Source organism: Labrus bergylta, chromosome 20, assembly GCF_963930695.1.
Source record: "Labrus bergylta chromosome 20, fLabBer1.1, whole genome shotgun sequence".
NCBI lineage: Eukaryota > Metazoa > Chordata > Actinopteri > Labriformes > Labridae > Labrus > Labrus bergylta.
Window position 1 is genome coordinate 5435250 of NC_089214.1, and position 20153 is coordinate 5455402.

At 41.7% G+C, this 20153-nt stretch overlaps 1 protein-coding gene across 1 annotated transcript in view; it reads left to right on the forward strand.

The window, feature by feature from the left end:
• The window catches only part of myo3a (myosin IIIA), a 56791-nt gene that overhangs the window by 24336 nt on the left and 12302 nt on the right, over positions 1-20153 (forward strand). Inside the window, exons 7-32 of the mRNA XM_065949075.1 lie at positions 67-212; positions 2695-2760; positions 2895-3050; positions 3476-3517; positions 4712-4808; positions 6157-6273; positions 6722-6826; positions 6981-7064; positions 7971-8173; positions 9121-9219; positions 9339-9453; positions 10857-10983; positions 11305-11515; positions 11685-11832; positions 13250-13403; positions 13872-13960; positions 14054-14183; positions 15104-15177; positions 15401-15442; positions 17089-17169; positions 17290-17495; positions 17599-17710; positions 18363-18525; positions 18620-18706; positions 18796-18919; positions 19015-20152. Of these exons, the coding sequence (XP_065805147.1) occupies positions 67-212; positions 2695-2760; positions 2895-3050; positions 3476-3517; positions 4712-4808; positions 6157-6273; positions 6722-6826; positions 6981-7064; positions 7971-8173; positions 9121-9219; positions 9339-9453; positions 10857-10983; positions 11305-11515; positions 11685-11832; positions 13250-13403; positions 13872-13960; positions 14054-14183; positions 15104-15177; positions 15401-15442; positions 17089-17169; positions 17290-17495; positions 17599-17710; positions 18363-18525; positions 18620-18706; positions 18796-18919; positions 19015-20152 (4116 nt within the window). The remainder of the gene's footprint in view (positions 1-66; positions 213-2694; positions 2761-2894; positions 3051-3475; positions 3518-4711; positions 4809-6156; positions 6274-6721; positions 6827-6980; positions 7065-7970; positions 8174-9120; positions 9220-9338; positions 9454-10856; positions 10984-11304; positions 11516-11684; positions 11833-13249; positions 13404-13871; positions 13961-14053; positions 14184-15103; positions 15178-15400; positions 15443-17088; positions 17170-17289; positions 17496-17598; positions 17711-18362; positions 18526-18619; positions 18707-18795; positions 18920-19014; position 20153) is intronic.

Sequence of the window (20153 nt, forward strand, 5' to 3'; positions counted from 1 at the left end):
AAGTTTCAATTACTGTGTCGTGTCTTGTTTTCATTTAGTTGTTCTCTCACCCTCTGGCCGCTGTAGGTAATAGCGTGTGAGCAGCAGCTCGACTCGACCTATGACGCTCGCTGCGATGTGTGGTCGCTCGGCATCACCGCCATAGAGCTGGGAGATGGAGACCCACCTCTGTCTGACCTCCACCCAATGAGAGCCCTTTTCAAAATACCCAGGTGAGCGTCTGTCACACCTACACAGCCATCTATCATCATCACAGGGCTGCTCCTCTGTCAGTTTAGGTTTGTTCTAATGTTTGAGTGCCTGGTGCTGTATCGCAGCAAGTAGGGCGGGCGTCTGGGAGCTAGGCGTGTCGCCTTGCCACAAACTTAAATAGTTATCAGTTTGTCTTGCCTGGACAACCACAGCAAGGAAGTGACAACCGGACCCTTTGACCAGAGAGCCGGCATCAGTACCTCCTGCCAACATGGGATCTAAGAATATCTTGTTGTTTTATTCAACCTTTGCTGATGGCTAAACTCAAAACTTAATAATTTCTTGCTATTTTGTGAAGGCCTTCATTACTTTGAGGACACGACCTACAACAGTAGAGCTAAAACTGGTTGATTTTTTATTCACTGCACCGATGCAGACTGTCAGAAAATGAAGACAGGGAAATGCAGTGGTTGTACAGGATTCAAGAAAAGCCATCTCCTCGACCTTAAAGCAGTGATTTTACTGTCTATACACCACACACACACACACACACACACACACACACACACACACACACACACACACACACACACGCACTGTCTTCATACAAAGTACAGTCTTTTCATTTCAAATGGCTTTTTCCAGCTCGCAGGGGTTTATCCATAGACCCCTCCCCTCCTGGCTCTGATCCCTTTAGTCCTACAGTGGGAGGCTGAGAGCACAACCACCCTTTTATTTCTTCATCTGAATGTATTGTGGGCTGAAGGTGAAAAGTAATTGTTTATCATGTCCTGATACAAGTGTGAGAGCTGCATAAGCACTTATCGTGCCTGTCATCGCCACAGCACAGCACTTTGTCCATCACTGCTCTGAAACACACACACACACACACACACACACACACACACACACACACACACACACACACACACACACACACACACACACACACAAAGGCTGCTCCTGCTCCTGTCACCGATGTCCTGTGTGTTTGCTCTGGGGGTCGCGCTCCCCAGGAGCCATCACACAGCTTCCTCACAATCTATGTGACTGCTGCAGCCAGAGCTTCAGGCTGTCTGCTCACACTCCTCTGTGTCCTCCTCTCACTGCCCAGGGTTCCTTAACCTACTTTCCTTCAGCCACATTTGTCCATTCATCATGTAGTTGTCCAGTTATATATTATATTTAAATTATCTAGTTATCTTGGATTTTTTATCTTTACGTTTGACAGAATTTGAAACTAGTAGGTTGTGGAGTCTGATAACCAAATAGAAGTTGGTTAGTTGTACACAATTCAACCCATTTTTTTAAAACCAAAATCAAACAAATCTTCATAACCATCTACACAGTATCCAGCTCAAAATTACAGCTCTAGTACAGTATGTCTATGTTTTCATAATACATTTATAACATAATATAATGATAACAGCTTCTATTGGCAATCCACAAATAAACCTCAACCCCAAACAAAAAAGGGAAGACAAGCAGAAGCATTCAAATGCATTTACACAAACATATTTTGGGATGTTCCATCTTTTTCTGTCTTTCTCTTTAAGGACAGAAACAGAATTAGACTGGGAGGGATTGGGATGACAGAATGCATAAGTCAAATCCCTGCTCTAAGAATCACTCTCAAGCAGGTGAAAGATTACAAGTGCTCTCCTAATTATGCTCAAGTGCAAGGACTTAAAGCTTTTATCCGCCATAATGTGCAAAAGAGAAGATATGAATTACCCTTGCATATTCAAACTACTGCAAAAACACAGTGGATAAATACAAAGTCGACCTAAGTAAGCAAGGCATAAACAGGATAGCGAATTGAAAATACGACCTCATATTTCCATCCTGAGAATTAAAACCTCTCATGAGGTCTCATTTAAATAGCTCATGCGACCCTGTTTGCCTTCTAGATAAGAAAAACACTTTAATAAACACAGCATTAGCAGAGCAGACGCCAAATAAAATGTCTGTTCTGCTTATTGGTTGTGTTGTGTGATAAACAGAAGATGTATGCCCTCTCATTAGGACAATTTATCGCTGTCAGAGCCAATGGGTAAAAGGCTACGATGCATTAGCAGACGGCATTGACTTTCCTACCCACTTGCCAGGAACACTCTTGTAAGAAGGTACTTAAAGCAGAACAAGAATTTACAGCAAATTAGCTCAGTTGTAGGACATTAGTGAGGCCTCTCGGCTTGACCCCGGAGCAGCATTTCTTTGTAGGAGAAACTTTAGGATTTGAAGATCTGGTTTCATATTTAACTTTTCTGACTTTTACTTCAAAGCCATCAAATTTGTCTGTCTCAACACCACACAGCTGCACACGTGGAGAGTTTGTTACTCCTTCCTCCTGCAGAAACACCTCTGGATGTCTCTGATGATGAATAGTTAAGATTTCATTCCACCAGTTCCACTCTTTGCCTCGGCCTTTTGTTCTCCGCCGCAGCCTGCGTAAATCTCATCTCATCTTATCTTTCCATTTATTTTTCTTTCCTCTAACAGAAATCCTGCTCCGACTCTCCACCAGCCCGAGCTCTGGTCAGACGACTTTAATGACTTCATCTGCAAGTGAGTGTGGATGCTCAGGGCCCCCCCCCCCCCCCCCCCCCCCTCCTTCCCCCCTGTGAATGAAACAGAAAGTAGGCACACTTTGAATATGAATATAAAACAACACATTCAATGCCCTTTTGTCTCGTCTACAGATGTCTTATTAAGGACTTTGAGCTGAGACCAAATGTGCTAGACCTGCTGCAGCACGTGTTCATCAAACAGATTGTCGGCAGAGAGAAAATCCTGCAGAAGCAATTGATTGAGCTCATTGATCTCAACCAACAAATAGGAGCCATTGAAAAAACAAGGTACTGTCTGAACTTCATTTCTGCACGTCTCCATTCTAAAATCTCACGTTTCTACATGTCGTGCTGCCTTTTCTTTTTTTTCTTTTCTTTTTTTTTGCCCAGCAGGATACTCACACACCATAAAGTGTTTGATAGATGTTGTTTAAAAAAAAACCCAAAAAAACGTACAGTCTGCAAGCCTCCCCGTCACTGGGTTTCATATGGAAGGCTGCAGCTTAACTTTTGCAGTCAGTATAATCCAAATTACCCTGCTTGCTGGATGTTTTACAAGCCCTGTCACCCCTCACATAAACAACAGCTCAATCCTTGCTCCGGCTTCCTTCAGGGGCGCTGGCTGCACAGTATGAGTCAAAATGTCGGCCCCCGGAAAAAGTGTGTGTTACCCATGCAGTCATGAAATGTTAATCCTATTTCTGTCGTTTAAGCCATCATGGAAAGACAGACAGACGCAGAGACAGTAATGACAGGTAACAAATGCATATATGACCTTTATGAAACTGTAGGAGTAGATTATTATTGGCTTGTTTTTAGCGCCCTCAGAACCCTTGCTGTAGTTGTGATCGAACATGTGTTTGCAATCGACTACATGGGCTGATTTTAGATTGTTCACACGCTTTTATCCTGCCCTTACTCACATTGTCGCCTCTCTTATGATACAGTTTGTTGTCGCATTACCTCTGTGTTTAACTAATCTTTTCTTTTGGATGAATGAGCTGTAGAAAAGGGCGACATAAAACCAGTCTATTAACGATCGTAGAATCTGTATCCTGCTGCCATTTAAAACTGTAGTATTATGAAGTCTACTGTTGACTCACCCCAGCAGTTCTTGAGCTCCAAACCACACCAGTGTTTATCAAAAACCTGCAGATACGTAGAGTATTAGCAGAGGTTAAATGCAATCATGGTTGGAGAAACCACCATCATTCACTCGGTAATCTTATGTAATGAAGCTTTTCGGACTTTGCATTATGGGAAGAAGCATTAGACTCTGATGCACACCACCTTGCTTTTATAACAAGGAAACATGTGGCCTTTAATGCTAAAACATCGTGCAGTAATTTCAAGCACAGTTTGCTGAAATGATGATGATTTGATATTTCTTAAGCCAGTGTTTCAAATTCTGTGGATATTTTCCTCAAATGTCAAAAGTCATACTTGTTGGAGGGAATATTTAAAAGGATGAAGCTTTTGTACAGTTTTGCTACCACAGTAATGAGCATGTAAATGAGTGTTGTTATTGATGATTTGATCTGTTGTTGTATTTTTGAGCATTGTAAGATTATTGTTTCTATAAGGAGAGCAGACAAATAAGAACGTTTCTAATTTTCTTCACGAGATGAAATTTACACCATTTTCTCTAAGAGGAGTTTTGTTCAAGAGATGAAACCGCATACAGATGGTTTCCATGTTTCCTTTAACATTACTGTTTAGCATCCAGACCCTGAAGAGTGAACATTTAGATCTGTATCCAGTTGAAACTTTGATTGTATTGACACACTGTTGGGCTCTTCTAAGTGAAGAGATGTTTCAATTTGCCTCAGCAAACATCATGCACTGCTACAGTATGTGCACAGAGTATATAGGCTGTCATTGTCGTGTAGAGTATAAACAGTGTTTGCTTTGCTCGGCGAGAGACCTGATTGTGTCTGTTGTGAGTCTAGGCATGAGCGCATGCACACTAAAAGAGGAAGCCACATGAAGACGCAGAGTGACCCGGACGAGGTGGACGACCTCGCCACCCTCGAAGTTCTAGATGAGGTGAGAGAGTGTGACATCTAATGTAATGTAATAACTTTAGAAATCTCATCCAGTAAGCAATAATTCTAATAATATGTTAAATAGTGTGGCCGTGGGTAGCCTAGTGGTTAGTGTGCGTGCCATGTACGGAGGCTGTGGTCCTCTGGGTGGACGGCCCGGGGATCAAATCCGACCTGTGGCTCCTTTCCCCGCATGTCAGTCCCCACTTCCTCATCGATGTCTGACTCTATCAAGTGTCCTGCACACAATGGCTAAATGCAATACATGAAAAAACATTGAAAAAGCAGCCATAAGCAAAGATGATGAAGTGTGTCCTAAATACTAAATGATGGGCAGCAGCAGATTTATGGTGCATATTAAAGATTCTTTTCCAATGTTAGGTGCATATAAAGTGCATCGTAACAGTCAGGAAGATAGCTTTTTTACACAGTACATTATTTTAAAGACATTTGACAGTTTGAAAGTATCTTTGGCAAAGCCATTTAAATACTCAAAAGGTCAGAAAGGTAAATTCTGTTGCTTCTCTGGCGTTTTTAATTTTGTTAAACAATTCTCTTCAGCAGAGAGTTTTAAAGCTAAGGTCCAAAGTTGATTATTTAGCTTATAAATACAATTTACTTAAACAGCTGTTCAGAAATAGGAACATGTGTACATCACAATTCACATATCTGAGAAATTGAGCAAACCTCATATGCTGAGGAATATAACAGTGATCATTCTTGAAGCTATCTATTAGATTCATCAAAACCATTTGAGTGTTTATTGTGGAAACATTTCTGGGTACAAAATCTTGGAAATAAGCTTGCTCATCAAATGCAGCCACGCTCTGTTGAACACACAAAAAAAAGGATGTAATTTCTTTTATATACGGCACTGTTAACTAGAACGCCCTGCATCAATTTACCCGATCACTCCTGTGGTCTGTTGTGCGACTACGGTGAGAAATCCGTCGCAACACTCCTCACACAAATAACATGAAGAGCAATTTATCAAATCCGAGCGCTGCACTGGTGTGTTGAATGATACGATCAGTCTCAGTTGCCAGCGGATATTTCCAGCCATCTTTCAAAACAACGGGCTCTGTTGGTATGAGCGAGGCAGAGCCGCCCCTGCTGTTGTTGATGTACCTGTCCTGGCGGCGAGAAGACGGGAGAATTAATCACCATATGAAATGGAGATAATACATTGACGTAACAGGCGCCACAGGCCTTGACTTGACGCCGGACGCACGCTAAAGTACCGCTTGTTTTCCTCCCATCATGCACCCCTGACAATCATTGAAGTGTTAATTTGTTCAGGAAGCCTTTTGTGTGACTCTTTAGTGGATCATGCATGTTTCTTTTTTCAGAACACAGTCACAGAGCAGCTTCAGAGCCGCTATGGAAGAGATCAGATTTACACGTACGTTGGAGACATCCTCATCGCAGTCAACCCTTTCCATAAGATGGAGATATACACTCCTCAGGTCTGTGGACTTATGGATTTCTCTGTTTTTCTTTTTTATGCACCTGTGCCTTTACATTGGGTCAATAATGCACTGAAAGTAGCCCAGCACGTCTCATTAGAGCCTCTGCAGTTCTTCAGTTGGATGCATCCCATTTAGCCTCGCCTTCCTCACACACACACACACTGCACCTGTTTCTCTTCCTCTGCCATACCTCAATGACTTTGTTTTCAATCAATCATTATGCTTTTCTTGCCTCAAGTTAGCAGACATTTTTCATTCCTACCATCCAGCAGAATCTTAATGTGTGTTTGGGCACAATGTCTTATGGCAAGCAGTGTAAAGTAAAAAAAAAAACAACCTTTAAATACATGTTTTGTTTTATTCTATAACATTTAATTTTGTGTCTTGCAGTCACACGTATATTTAAATATGTCTTTTAATTCTCAACCTTTTCTTCTCTTCATAGTATACTAAGATATACATCGGGGCTAAGCGTTCTGCTAACCCTCCACACATCTTCGCTGTAGCTGATATCGCCTACCAGTCCATGGTGTCGTACAACGCAGACCAGGTCATTTAATCTACTTTTTTTTTTAAGTCAAGTTGTTGTGATGCTGTTTTGCTGTTTGTTGAACTAAGATGTACTAGTTTATGAGCTTTCTTGTCTAGTGTTATTCAGTTTATAACCTCTACATTCATTATCCTCTGTACCTGTTTGTGTACAGTGTGTTGTGATCAGTGGAGAAAGTGGAGCTGGGAAAACAGAGAGCGCTCATCTGTTGGTGCAGCAGCTGACTGTTCTTGGGAAGGTGAGTCACTAAGTGTCATTAAGTGTCACATGATTAGCTTTTTATTCTCTACAAAGAACACAAAGGTCTCTCGCAGGTATACTGAAGGCGATTTTAACGTAAGGAAATAAAGTGAGCAGACTTTGCTGTCAAAAAAAACAAAAGCAAAAGAAAATATGTCAAACCTTCAGGTGTTCGGATAATTGTGACTTAAGGTTATCATCATTGCAATGTTCATGATGTTGATCGTCCTTTTTTTAGAGGGAGCAAGTATGCATGGTACAGTATCAGCAGAGTAATGCCCAACTAGGTGTCCATTATTAGGAATTTATTGCTTCTAACGGGCACCTGGGGGGGCATTATCCTTTACTTAACTGTCAGGTTTAGAAGGTAAATGAAATCTTTGACTGACAGGGTGATAAAAAAAATAATAAAAATCATTTTTGTATGGAAGTGTTTGAGACTAAAAGAACTACAGTGTTGAGCTGTGTGTATCTTCGCCTGCCACCTGTGCACCTCCAGCCAACTAAATTCAGAAAATCAATATGTTGAAATGCCCCGTCAAAGCAATTTCAAAATCCTCTACGCAGTCTGTTTGGCGCTCCAGCTGATGCCGGTGATGATTTACAGCTTGATCGAGTGGAAGAAAGTTCAGTGTCAATTTACTTCTTGCATTTTCTACAAGCGGAGGAAGGAAATTAGAAATGACAGTGTCACTTTTGAGGAGTATAACACGAGTTAAAAGGGCACATGATGGAAATTTCTGGGAGGATGGTAGCCTAGTGGTTAGTGCACACACCTCTTATATGCAGGCTATAGCCTTCAAGTGGGGGTCCTGGGATCGAATCTGACCTGTAGCATCTATCCAGCATGTCGTTCCCCCGGCGTAATTACACTGCAACAATCATTTTTTGTTTTTATTTTCAGGCCAATAACCGGACGCTCCAAGAGAAGATCCTGCTGGTCAACAGCTTAGTCGAGGCTTTTGGGAACGCCTGCACCGTCATCAACGACAACTCCAGCCGCTTTGGAAAGTACCTGGAGATGAAGTTCACCTGTGGAGGAACTGTGGTCGGAGCGCAGATATCTGAGTACCTGTTGGAGAAATCCAGAGTCATCCACCAAGCTGTGTAAGTATCACATCCTGCCTCCCTTTTCTTTTTTTTTTTGTCTAAAGGAAGCAACCCCCATGACACTTCTTTCTGTCATGACCTTCATTTGACAAAAACATCCATATAAATTTAAATTACGTGTCCTAGAAGGTCACTTTTCCGCCTGCTGGCCAGGGATCAGTGTGTAATGGATTCTGTCTTTCTTCTTTTTCACTTTCACTTCCACATCTGAAACTGGTGATATTTGCCTCCAACCTGCACTCCACTCAATCCGTCTTCACTTCTTATCGTGTGTCTGGGGAGCGGAGCGGGTCAAGTGGAGGGGCTGGCTTTATTTCCTGCGTGATCAAAGATTGGTGTCTTGCAGATATCCTTAGTGGAACTTCAAAGGCAGACTCGAGTAATTTGCTCGAAAACAGACAGTCAGGGTCAGAGGGTTTGTTTGTCTCAAACATTGTGTGTAGCTGCACTTTCCCTGAGCTTGTTATAAGACATCGAATGCTGGAGGTTTACAAAGAAATAGCTTTTTTAGAATCCAAAAATAAGTTTGATTTCAGGAACATTTTGATTGCAGAATATTTAAAGGACTAAGCTCAGTTTCCCAAGCTTTCATCCTTATAAGTATTTTCAGTGTCTAACATTATACCAGTGTTTTCACTGACTGAGGACCGTGGAGACACTAAATCTAATATAAATGTAGTAAAGGGTTATATTACACAAGTCGGAAATCTAACAGATACATGCACAATAGCGATAAATATAGCTTTAAACTTCTTCTTTAACCACTGATAATTTGTCAACCCATACAATTTTCTTTGTTACGACCAATTGGAAGATAATTGGGGCGGAGTGCAACAGGAAGTAAACTGCTACCCTGTGCTTCAGGGGTAAAATTGTTCAATTCTTCTTCTTGAATTTGTGTCAAACCTTAAAATCCCAAACTGTGTCTTTGTGTGTTTCCACAGTGGGGAGAGGAACTTCCACATCTTCTATTACATTTACGCCGGCCTCGCTGACAGGAAGAAACTCGCCCACTACAAACTCTCCGACAGCAAAACACCTAAGTAGGTTTGACACCCCCTGCTCTTTTCTCTTGAACACAGTTATTGTCCGCTCACGCGGCAAACCTCCTGCCTCCCGGGACATCCGCCCCTGATCTTTGTGTTTCCTCTTTCATCTGCAGGTATTTGTGTAATGACCACATTAAACTTGGACCTGACATAGTGAGCAACAGCTTCTACAAGGAGCAGTTTGATGCGGTGGAGCAGTGTTTCAAAGTCATTGGATTCACCCTGGAGGTACAAACTGCATTAATTACTGGGAACAAAGCTGTGAGTGGCCTTCCCTCAAGCTTTTACAGCATAACCTTCATCCTAGCGCTCATGCAGACACACTCTCTCTCTCTCTCTCTCTCTCTCTCTCTCTCTCTCTCTCTCTCTCTCTCTCTCTCTCTCTTTTTTGATAGAAGTAAGAAAATCTGTGCACAACTAAGAGACAGCATGTAGACTGCAGTATGACACTAATCAGAAAGCGCTTAAAACACAAAATAAGCTTTAAAATGAGAGCAGATGTAGTTCCTCGTGTCCACTGTATGGCACGTGATGAAGCATGAAGCTACAGTACGGGCGCATGTAGGCAGTCAGCTGCTGGCAGTGTGAAGGCTAATGAGGCCCAAAGCACTGATTGCCTCTGGGATCCTCACGTCAATAGTACTTATCCTGTAATCACTTGGCAGTACTGGAGGAACAACCTACTTCTTATCTTACATAAAATCGAGGATTGTGTAAGGACAGGATCTTTGGGGCGTGCTTATTTTATTTTTATTTTCGGATATCAAAATGCTTTTGTAAGACTTGCTGGTTGACAGATATTGAAATGTATTCCTCAGATGACCGCTGGCATTAGTCTTCTTTATTCTTGCAAATCTTTTGTTGCTGATGCGAGGGATCACCTTTTGACCTCTTAAACCTTTTTTTCCACTATCAAACACATCATTTTTATTTAGCCAAGCTCTTTTCCTCTGAAGCTTTAAGTCATAACGTGGCTCATACTAGCTCACAAGCTGTTTTTAAGTTTTTAAAGAATCCACTGTGGATGTGACAGAAAATAAAAAAAATCTCTCTCTTTCTAAAAGATCTTATCGGCCAAATGAAGTACAACAGACCGCTATGGTGAAGTGCTTGAACTGATTTATATTGGTGCATATTTATTTTTTATTAGTGTTTGGTTCATTTTGCTTTGTTCACAAGTTTGTATCTGAAGATACTTAACAAACCCTTGTTTTTCAAAAGTGCTATGTTAAAATGTTTTGAATCTGAGGGTATAGAACAGGAAAAAAAGGAAAAATAAATGTGCAGAATTTATCAATAATATACTCCTTATATCTGTCCATTTATCTACACATTTTAGGAAAAGGGTGCTAGAAAAGATTTAAGCAAGCTTATGTGACACCTACAATAACTTCACCCTGACTCTGTGCATTTATTATTAAGTTTTGGAACTGATGATTGACTCTCAGTGCTGGGATATAAAAAAATATTAAACAGTATAAAAGCACAACTGTACCTCTTAAATTTTCTATCTTGGTCAGTACAGAGAGCTGTAAGATGAACCTGAAGACGTTTGATATTAAAGTAATCTCATACTGTGTCCTTAGCTTCTAGCTTTTTCTAAATTGAATAGCTGTCTGTCATTTTTGCAGGAGCTGGGCAGCGTTTACAGCACTCTGGCTGCCATCCTCAACTCTGGTGATATTGAGTTTTCTCCGGTTGCCTCGGAGCATCAAACGGACAAGAGCATCATCTCCAACATTTCTGTCCTGGAGAACGGTGAGAGGAGAGAGAGAGAGAGAGGAGAGAGAGAGAGAGAGAGAGAGAGGTTCTTTAGATGATAATATTAAACCACACAGGACTCTGAAATTCCTCTGATGCACTCTCACTCTTCACAATCCCTTTAAAACTTCTCTACATAAACAGCATTACAGTAACATCATAAAGACACATGTGTAAAGTCTTCCTTTGGTTCAATATTTTCATAATTCAGAAAAGCAAGAAAGTATGAGTGTTGAGGTTCAACATTTGCTCTCCCTGCACTCATCCTACCTTATAAATATGAACTTTGGTCCCATTCCTTATCTTCTGTCTCCTCAGTGGCGTCCCTGCTGTGCATCCGCTCAGATGAGCTCCAGGAAGCCCTGACCTCCCACTGTGTTGTGGCCCGAGGGGAGACGATCGTCAGGCCCAACACGGTGGAGAAGGCGGGGGAGGTGAGGGACGCCATGGCCAAGGCACTCTACGGCCGCCTCTTCAGCTGGATCGTGAACCGCATCAACGCGCTGCTGAGACCCGATAGCAACCTGGGGTGAGATCAGGAGCAGGATAGTGTGTCGTGTTCGGCTGTCGTGAATGCAGAATGGGGTCGTCTGAGAAAGTCTGCATGGATAACAAAGTGTAGACTGTACATTTTACATCATTCTCAAAGTCAAAACTGCATTCAAATGAGCTGACTTTCCCAAACGTGTCGCCTCCAGAGAGGAGGACAAGGGCCTGAACATCGGCATCCTGGACATCTTTGGTTTCGAGAACTTCAAGAAGAACTCCTTCGAGCAGCTCTGCATCAACATCGCCAACGAGCAGATCCAGTTTTACTTCAACCAGCACATCTTCGCCTGGGAGCAGGTAAAAGCCTCTGACCGGCGTTCACCCCACCATACGACTTGTATTGAAGAACGAGAGGTTAAAGTCCTCCTGGAAAGCACTTGATATGCATCTTTCACCTTGGTACTACCTCATTTCCATCTAAATGGTGATAACATGTCATCGTTTGTCACACTGCGTTTTAAGGGAGACGGCAAGGGTAAAATATGCTGCTGTCTTTATTTACTGGGGAACAAGGTCCGTGATTCTCCCTTTATGCAGTGTCGTGGGTGTGTTTTGCCTTGAGGGGGCAGAGAATGGTTTGCTCATGTTAAATGATTTGGTCTCACCCATGGAGAGGAGCTATAAATCATTCTAAACGAGGGTCAATTAGGAGTTGAAGACATTTTACGTTTGACTTAATCTCACTCTTGGGTATTATTGGCACCAGGCCCAGACATACATTTGTCCTATACTGCCTCCATATATTCAGAGAGTAGGGGGATTGACTAGAGCTGTGAGCTTCATAAAAGTCACATCTACAGTAAAAAGAAAAGCAGATTTAGCTCACTCTACTGTACGGTAAGGTTATATCTCTAACATATGATTTCACACCTACACTTCTACGTTTCCTTATGAGTTTACACGTGCGGTTCTATTGTCCCGATCTGTCTGCATCCCTGCGGAGTTCCTAACAGGCTTGTTTCCTTCACAGCATGCAGCTCATGCTACGATAGGCACGTTGATTTGATGTTGTTTGTTCCCATTTGTTCTTTTCTTCTCAGAATAGAAGTGTGCAGTAATGCTGCTGAGTCATACTAGGAGCTCAAAGAGTCAGTCAACCTGATGTGATCAGGTTAGCTGGAAAAAAAGGAGTGGAAAACAAGGCTCACTTTGCCCTGTAGGCCACATTAATCCAAAGACGGGTGGGAAGTCAGCGTGTGAACAAGGGTTATATAACACAGGGAAACAAATTCTGGCATTCATTTTGGATTGTTATTGGTTGGCTGATCGTGATGTCAGTGTAATACCTCAACTGTAAAGACTTTCTGAACTTTCAAAGTCTTAAAACAGGAAGCTGAGTGAACAGACAATAAAATAATTTAATTGAAAAATGTGATAGATTGTCATTAAAAATGAGTAAACACAATGGTGTGTGAGGCTGTTGCCCAACGAGGAAAGCCCTTGTATTAGTGGTACTATGAACTGGGAGTTGTTAGCGACATCCCCAGAAAAAAAAAAACCTAAAAAAAAAATCCTGTGTGTGCAAAGCAGCGCACTTTCTTTGACTTGATGGTCAATTTGTCTCAGAATAAAGGACAACAATAGAAGGTAATAAACGGATACGGAAGTCTTGGTAAAAGTTTTAACTGTATTTAGACGTACATATAAAAAATAATTAATTTAACTATCTGTTAAAGTCATGTTTATATTCACAGTGTTTGGCGTTTCTGTACAGGATGAGTACCTGAACGAGGAGGTGGAGGCTCGGATGATCGAGTACGAGGACAACCGGCCTCTCCTGGACCTGTTCCTACAGAAACCCATGGGGATGCTCTCACTTCTGGACGAGGAGAGTCGCTTCCCACAGGCCACCGACCAGACACTCGTAGGTCTGTACTTTTGTTTTGGTTGGAACGTCTTGACACATTGAGGGTGGATTGGTACGAATCTGGTTCACACATTTATGCTCCTTTGACAACCTTTGAGCTGCTGAACAAAGTCCAATCCTTTTTCATAATGGTCAGAAACAGAAGTGAATGTTAAGCACTAGAGAGAACAGCATGTATTTAACTTTATACATGTACACAAACATTTGAGATAAGTTGATGTAATAAGGTGCTTCAGAGTAGTCGTTCTGAGTTGTACATGGAGCGATCACAGTGTTGCTGTTAAGTGTACTATTCAAATCATCACTTGAGAAATCTCTGAGTGGAAGAACATTTTTTCTGTTGAATATCTGCACGGTCTGATTCCTTCAGTGATCGTCTTCAAACGGTTTTCAATCAGGAGCTTAATATTCCAGGCGAATATCCTCTGGTTTCTGAGACAGTTAACGAATGAATAATTTAATGTTTTAGACAAATTCGACGATAACCTCAAGACAAAAAGCTTCTGGAGACCAAAGAGGGTCGACCTCGGCTTTGGCATCCACCACTACGCTGGAAAGGTAATATTCATCTGACTGTGATAACATACACAGACTTTTGAATTGAGACTCTGTTGGACTTCATTTGTCTTTGTTATCTCCCAAACTCTAAAGGTGATCTACAACGCCGCAGGCTTCTTAGCCAAGAACAGAGACATGCTCCCAGCCGACATCATCCTGCTGCTGAGGTCGTCAGAGAACGAGCTCACTCGCAAACTGGTCACCCATCCCCTCACCAAAACTGGTAAAATGGAACAAAACACTATTTCTCCCAGAAGCAAACAAAAATATTTTTTTTCTGCTACAACTTTCTCAACTGTTTACACACTACTCTAAATACATTGCACCACACATTCTTGGAGCCACAACAGGCCATTGTTACCTTTTTTAGTCAAAGGCTTTTCTCTCTTTTTTTTGATGTAATGGGTTTCTCTTGGCTGCCAGAGAATCCTTTGTTGGCAGAGCTGACTGCCAGCTCTGTCAAAAACAAATTACAAGAGCCAATAATTGCATAATCACTCTTAAAGTTCTCCTAAAGCTGTCGTACCAAGCGTTCCTGTTTCATTCTTTCATTCAACAATTGAATAACACAAAAAACAAAATGACCCCTGACCTCTTGTGGTATCTGCTTCGTTGAGTTTATTTAGGTTTTAACGTATCGACTGTTGAAGTTTTTACAGTTCTACGTCTAGGGTTGTCATGATACCACATTTTAAAATTCGGATGTGATTTTAAAATCAAATGGTATTCTTACATGTTTCCATACAATAGCAACAAAAATACAAGTCCAAGGCCACCAATAGTAGGTTGTTCTCATTTTTATTCCCAAAAAATACACTTAGTTATCTACCCTGTCTGAATTCTACAAATACATTGGCAATGTTTAGGTACCAAAACATTTCCAATGAATTTTAACAATTTAGACAGCCCTCTCTGTCCAAAATATGACTGAGAATATAGATCTTTTTTTAATCTTTGGTACTTCTGGATACTATCAATCTTTAAAATAACTCAGATTGTATCGCTGTAAAACTTGTAAAACATAAAAATATTTAAAAAGTCCAGTTTCTGTGCACAAATCCTCCATGTATGGAAGCTAAGCAACCTGTCCTCCTGTTGAGTCTCTGCTAACTGCTTCTCATCCTCCCTTTATTTATTTCACAGGCAACCTTGCCCACACCAAGGGTAAAGGCATAAACACCTTGCGGACGCCGTCACGCACCATCACCTTCGCCAAGGTACTAAGAGCGCTCACTGCATTATCACTGTATTATCTTTTACATCATGAGCTTCCCCTGAGAAGCTGTTCCGTCTGTTTGTCTCTTCTTACTCGCACTACCAGAGCCTTCACACTTCAGCCTCTTTTGTGCTGTTTTTCAGTGTAATTAAACCTTCTTCTGTTCTGATCTGTTTCTTTTGAACTCTTTGCTGCTCTCCATTTCTTCATTTCTTTTGGGAAAGATGGGAGTGCTGACCTTGTACAGTTCTTTTTCTTTCACTGAGGTAATACTCATAAATCCATATAGTGAGTGTTTCAATCAGTGCGTTGTTTACCAGTGTGGACGACATTTTTTTCTCGTGGATTGTATTTCTTTTCCTCTAGAGCCTAATTAGATACAACATCATTCTGTACTTATCTTACAGAGCAACATTTCAAAACCTTATGGCTGTATTTACGCTCTACAGTGTAGAGGACAAGACAAGATTGCCCGTTCCTGCTGAAGGAAGCTTTCTGGCAGTTCGCTCTCCTAAAAGCAATCAACAGTAACAGCAACATTTAAATGCAGACTGTTTGATGAGTTCTTGAATCTATTTCCATTCATCTGCATATGTTAGACAAAAAGCTCATCAAAGGAGCCGCTCTTAAGAGGCACGACGAGCGTTCAGAATGCTGTAAACAGTGTGAGGCTGATAGCTTAGCAAAAACTGGTTTCCCTCAGTGTACTGGTGCTTAGAATTAGATGTAGAGCTTGTTGACAGGTAAGGAGTATGTGCACGATGAAGGTTGTAGTTGTATTTTATTAGAACCACATGGATGCAGCATCCATGTTGTCTTTAAGAAATCAAATACTCTAAATGTATGTAAGTATATTGATCTATACTGTGGTTATACTTGGTAGAAGTTGTCTACTTTTAAATTGAAAATCTCACTTCCTGAAGTAACAAATGTCTTACTTTGTTGTTGTTGTTGTTGTTGTTTTTACGCCTTGTCTGTAAAGCGCTTTGGTCGGCTGAGGTTGTTTTAAACGTGCTATACAAATAAACTTGTCCTGACTTATACCTCAGGGTGAGACAGATTTCTTCAGACCTTAAACTTATTTGGCCCATTTTCTAATCCATTCTGTTGGTTTTGTGTTGCTGCCTTCTTGGGAATAAATCTCATTCCTGATAAAAACAAAAACAAACTAGCTTTGCCTGAAAGGCTGCACATGTTGATTAATGATCTCAAAAAGAAAGATACATAAAAAAAAGAAAGTAGTATGCAGAGTAACATGTCGTGAAAATATGGGCTTCATTATAGTTTTTAATCTGTGTTTCAGTCGACACAGTTTGTAATACTGTACATCACTGGTTCCCAAAGTGGGGGTTGGGACCCCCAGGGGGGTCGCCAGCCACCAAGACAGGGGTCGCGAGATGCCTTCCATAAAAAATAAAAAATCATTAAAATTGCATTAGTATATATTTTTACCCATTTTTGTAAATATACAAAAAGTAGTCCAATGTCATATAAGATAGTATCATCAGTGAAATCAATGTGTACATTTTTTATTGTTTTTAGGCTGTTGTATTATTCTGTGTTAGTAGTTTTTGGATAGGTTTATTAGTGTGTGCGTGGCTGTCGCTACATTATATACCTAACTAACCACCTTGAAGAACAGTGGGGGGTCCCCCCAGTTTCTGTCACCCTTATTTTGGGGGTCACGACCTGAAAAGTTTGGTAACCCCTGCTGTACATTACCTTGAGGTCAGTTTCCTCATTTCTCCTTCCCACTTGGCTTCACTAACCTTCTGTCCTAACATCTATTGTACTCACATGTTCCCTTGCAGTAGAGACTTACCAGTCAGCCTAACTTTGATTGTTCTGAAACGAAGAGCACTAATGAACGTTGCTATTATTGATTTTTCATGTTTTGTTTCCGTTTGTTCAGCCGGGTGATCCTGGAGACACGCCGTACCATCCAAGAGAAACCACCAACATGAGAACGCAGACAGTGGCGTCCTACTTCAGAGTGAGTCGTTGTTTCTCTTAAGTCAAATTAATGTTGTGAGATTTGTCTTTTACCTCCGACATCCTTCTGAACAACTTTCCAACATGAACCTGTAACAAATATGCCTAATGGGTTCTCTAGTACTCTCTGATGGATCTGCTGTCCAAGATGGTGGCCGGGCAGCCTCACTTCGTCCGCTGTATCAAACCAAACAACGACCGCCACGCCAACAAGTTTGACCGGGAGAAGGTTCTGGTTCAGCTGCGATACACCGGAGTCCTGGAGACGGCAAAGATCAGACGACAGGGCTACTCCCACCGCATCCTGTTTGCTAACTTCATTAAGAGGTCAGCAGACTCTCAACTCTCCCCTGGGTTTATTCAGGAAGAAATTATTATGTATTATTGTTCATTTATATCATTTTCCAGCTGACTAAACTTCTTGTTGCAGGTATTACATTTTGGCTTTCCATGCTCACGAGGAGCCAGACGTCACTCCAGAAACATGTGCTGCAATACTGGAGAAAGCCAAGCTGGAGAACTCGGCGATGGGGAAGACAAAGGTAGGAAGAGATGTTCTTCGTAACTCGCTCTCTGCACACTCGTTCACTTTCAAGGGCTCTTGGTTACAGGTATTTTTAGGGACACTAGTGGACATTTCCAAGAGTTTTTAGAGCGTAAGATGTACTCGTCCTTCTGCCGATTCTGACCTAACAATGAATAATGATGCATTATGTTTCACCTCGTCTTTTCAAGCGCAACCAACAGGTCTACTGCTCCAAACATGCTGCACTTTAGGCTTAAATAGTTTTAGTTTTGTTCTATCTTGTGCACTTTAGTGTTTTTAAGTTTTTTTTAAGACTTATACCATTTTATAATGATTTACAGGTTTACTCCAAACAATATTTCATACTTGGTTAGGATGGGACAAATATCAATATGAATATTATATCATCATTCTGACTTGTTGTGTGACACAATTATCAAAACTGTAGTGCCACATAAGCAAATCTTTTTTCTTTTTTTTGTAAATATGGTGCTCTAAACTAGGGGTGTTCCTAGGCGACTGATTTCCCATGTACAGAGGCTGTACTGTAGTCCTCGTAGCGGACGTCCATGTTTTCATTAACTTGTAATCCTGATCCTGTTGAAGAGATAGACAAAAAAGATTCAATAAGGTGATCAGCACAGTTTTCCTTGTGTCCCTACTTTCAGGTGTTCCTTAAGTACTACCACGTTGAACATCTGAACTTGATGGTGCAGCAGGCCACACAGCGGATTGTCCTGCTGCAGGCCTACGTCAGAGGCTGGCTGGGGGCAAAGCGATACCGACGGATATTAAAAGAGCGACAACAAAGTGCTCTGGTGCTGCAGTCAGGTTTGCAAACTTAGCCAGAACATGTACAAGTAAAGAAGCTGGTATTCGGTTTTCCTTGCCAAATACTAACTTACTTCTTGTCCACACTTTTCAGCTTACAGAGGTCATAAAGCTCGGAAGAAGGTGAATGACGACAAAAGCAAAGCAAAGTTTGAGGCCGTCATTATTCAGTTTCAGGCTGGTAAGAATATAAGAGATGCTAACAGTTGCACAACATGTTTGTAGTTTGGTTTGTGCTTACTTGATTAACGTTTCTCTTGTCATCTTCAGTCTGCAGGGGCTACCTTGCAAAAAAGAAATACAAGGAGTTGGTGGATGAAAAGAACAATGCTGCAACCAAGATCCAGGCCCGCTTCAGAGGGCACAAGGAGAGGAAGAATTTCAAAGGAAAAAGGTACAAGATAGAGGAACTTCACTTAATATGGCATCCAAAAAATATAACACTTGTTGTTGTTTTTTTTCACTTAGCTGTTACAATTTTGTTCGCAGGGAAGCCAAAGAGAAAGAAAAAGCAGAGAAGGCCGTCGAAGAAAAAGAGCAAGCGACTCCTGCACCAGAGAAGACCCCTGATGAAGCAGATTCCCCGACTTCAAGCGATGAAGCAAACAACGAGGAAGAGGAAACCAAGGCTGCCGTGGTTCTCCAGAGTAACTTCAGGGGCTACAAAGAGAGAAAAAAGTTTAAGGAAAGAAAAAAGGCAGAGACTGAATCAGAGGTTCAACAGAATGCAGTGATGGAAAATCAAGTTGAGACAGAACCTACAAGCAATGACGAGAGCGGGGAAAAGACAGGTGATAACAAAGAGGAGAACGATGAAGATGAGAGTACATATGAAGCAGAGGAGAATTTTGACAGCGATGACACAGAGGTGCCAGATGATGAAGAACATACGGAAGTGGACGAAGACGCACCGATTGAGGACGCAGTGGCAGCAGATGTCTGGCAAGAAGAGCAGGAGAACAAGTTGCAGAATGGACAGGAAGAGTCAGTCACCATGGAAGAAGAAACCAAGGCTGCCACTGTTCTGCAGAGTAACTTCAGAGGTCACAAAGAGAGGAAGAGGCTGCAGGAAGAAGGGAAGATCCCTGCTAAGAATCAGAAAGCGAAAAGTCCTGAGAGAGAAGCTGTTTCTTCAAGTGATGTCAAAACAGAAGATCAAGACGAAGCCAAAGCAGCAGTGGTACTCCAGAGCAACTTCAGAGGCCACAAGGAGCGCAAACGACTCGAGGAGGAAGGAAAGATCCCCAAAAAGAGGAAGAAGGAGGTACAAAAACCAGTGCCAGAAGCAGCACCTGAGGAGGAGAAAGCTGCGACCGTCCTGCAGAGTAACTTCAGAGGCCATCGAGAGCGCAAAAAAATGAAAGCAGAGAGAGAAGCTAAACATAAAGCGAAGGAAGAGGTTGATTATGACATGGCAGAGGAGGCAACAGAGGACACTGTGGATATATCTGATGTGGTGATCGAACGTAAAGATGAGACGGATGCTGAAAAGGAGAGGCTCGAGGAAGAGCAGGCCGCTGTGAAGATCCAGAGCAACTTCCGAGGTTATAAAGACAGAAAGAACCTGAAGGCCAACAAGCAATCAGCAAAGACAGAAGCTGCTCAGCTAGACAGCTTCTCCACAGAGG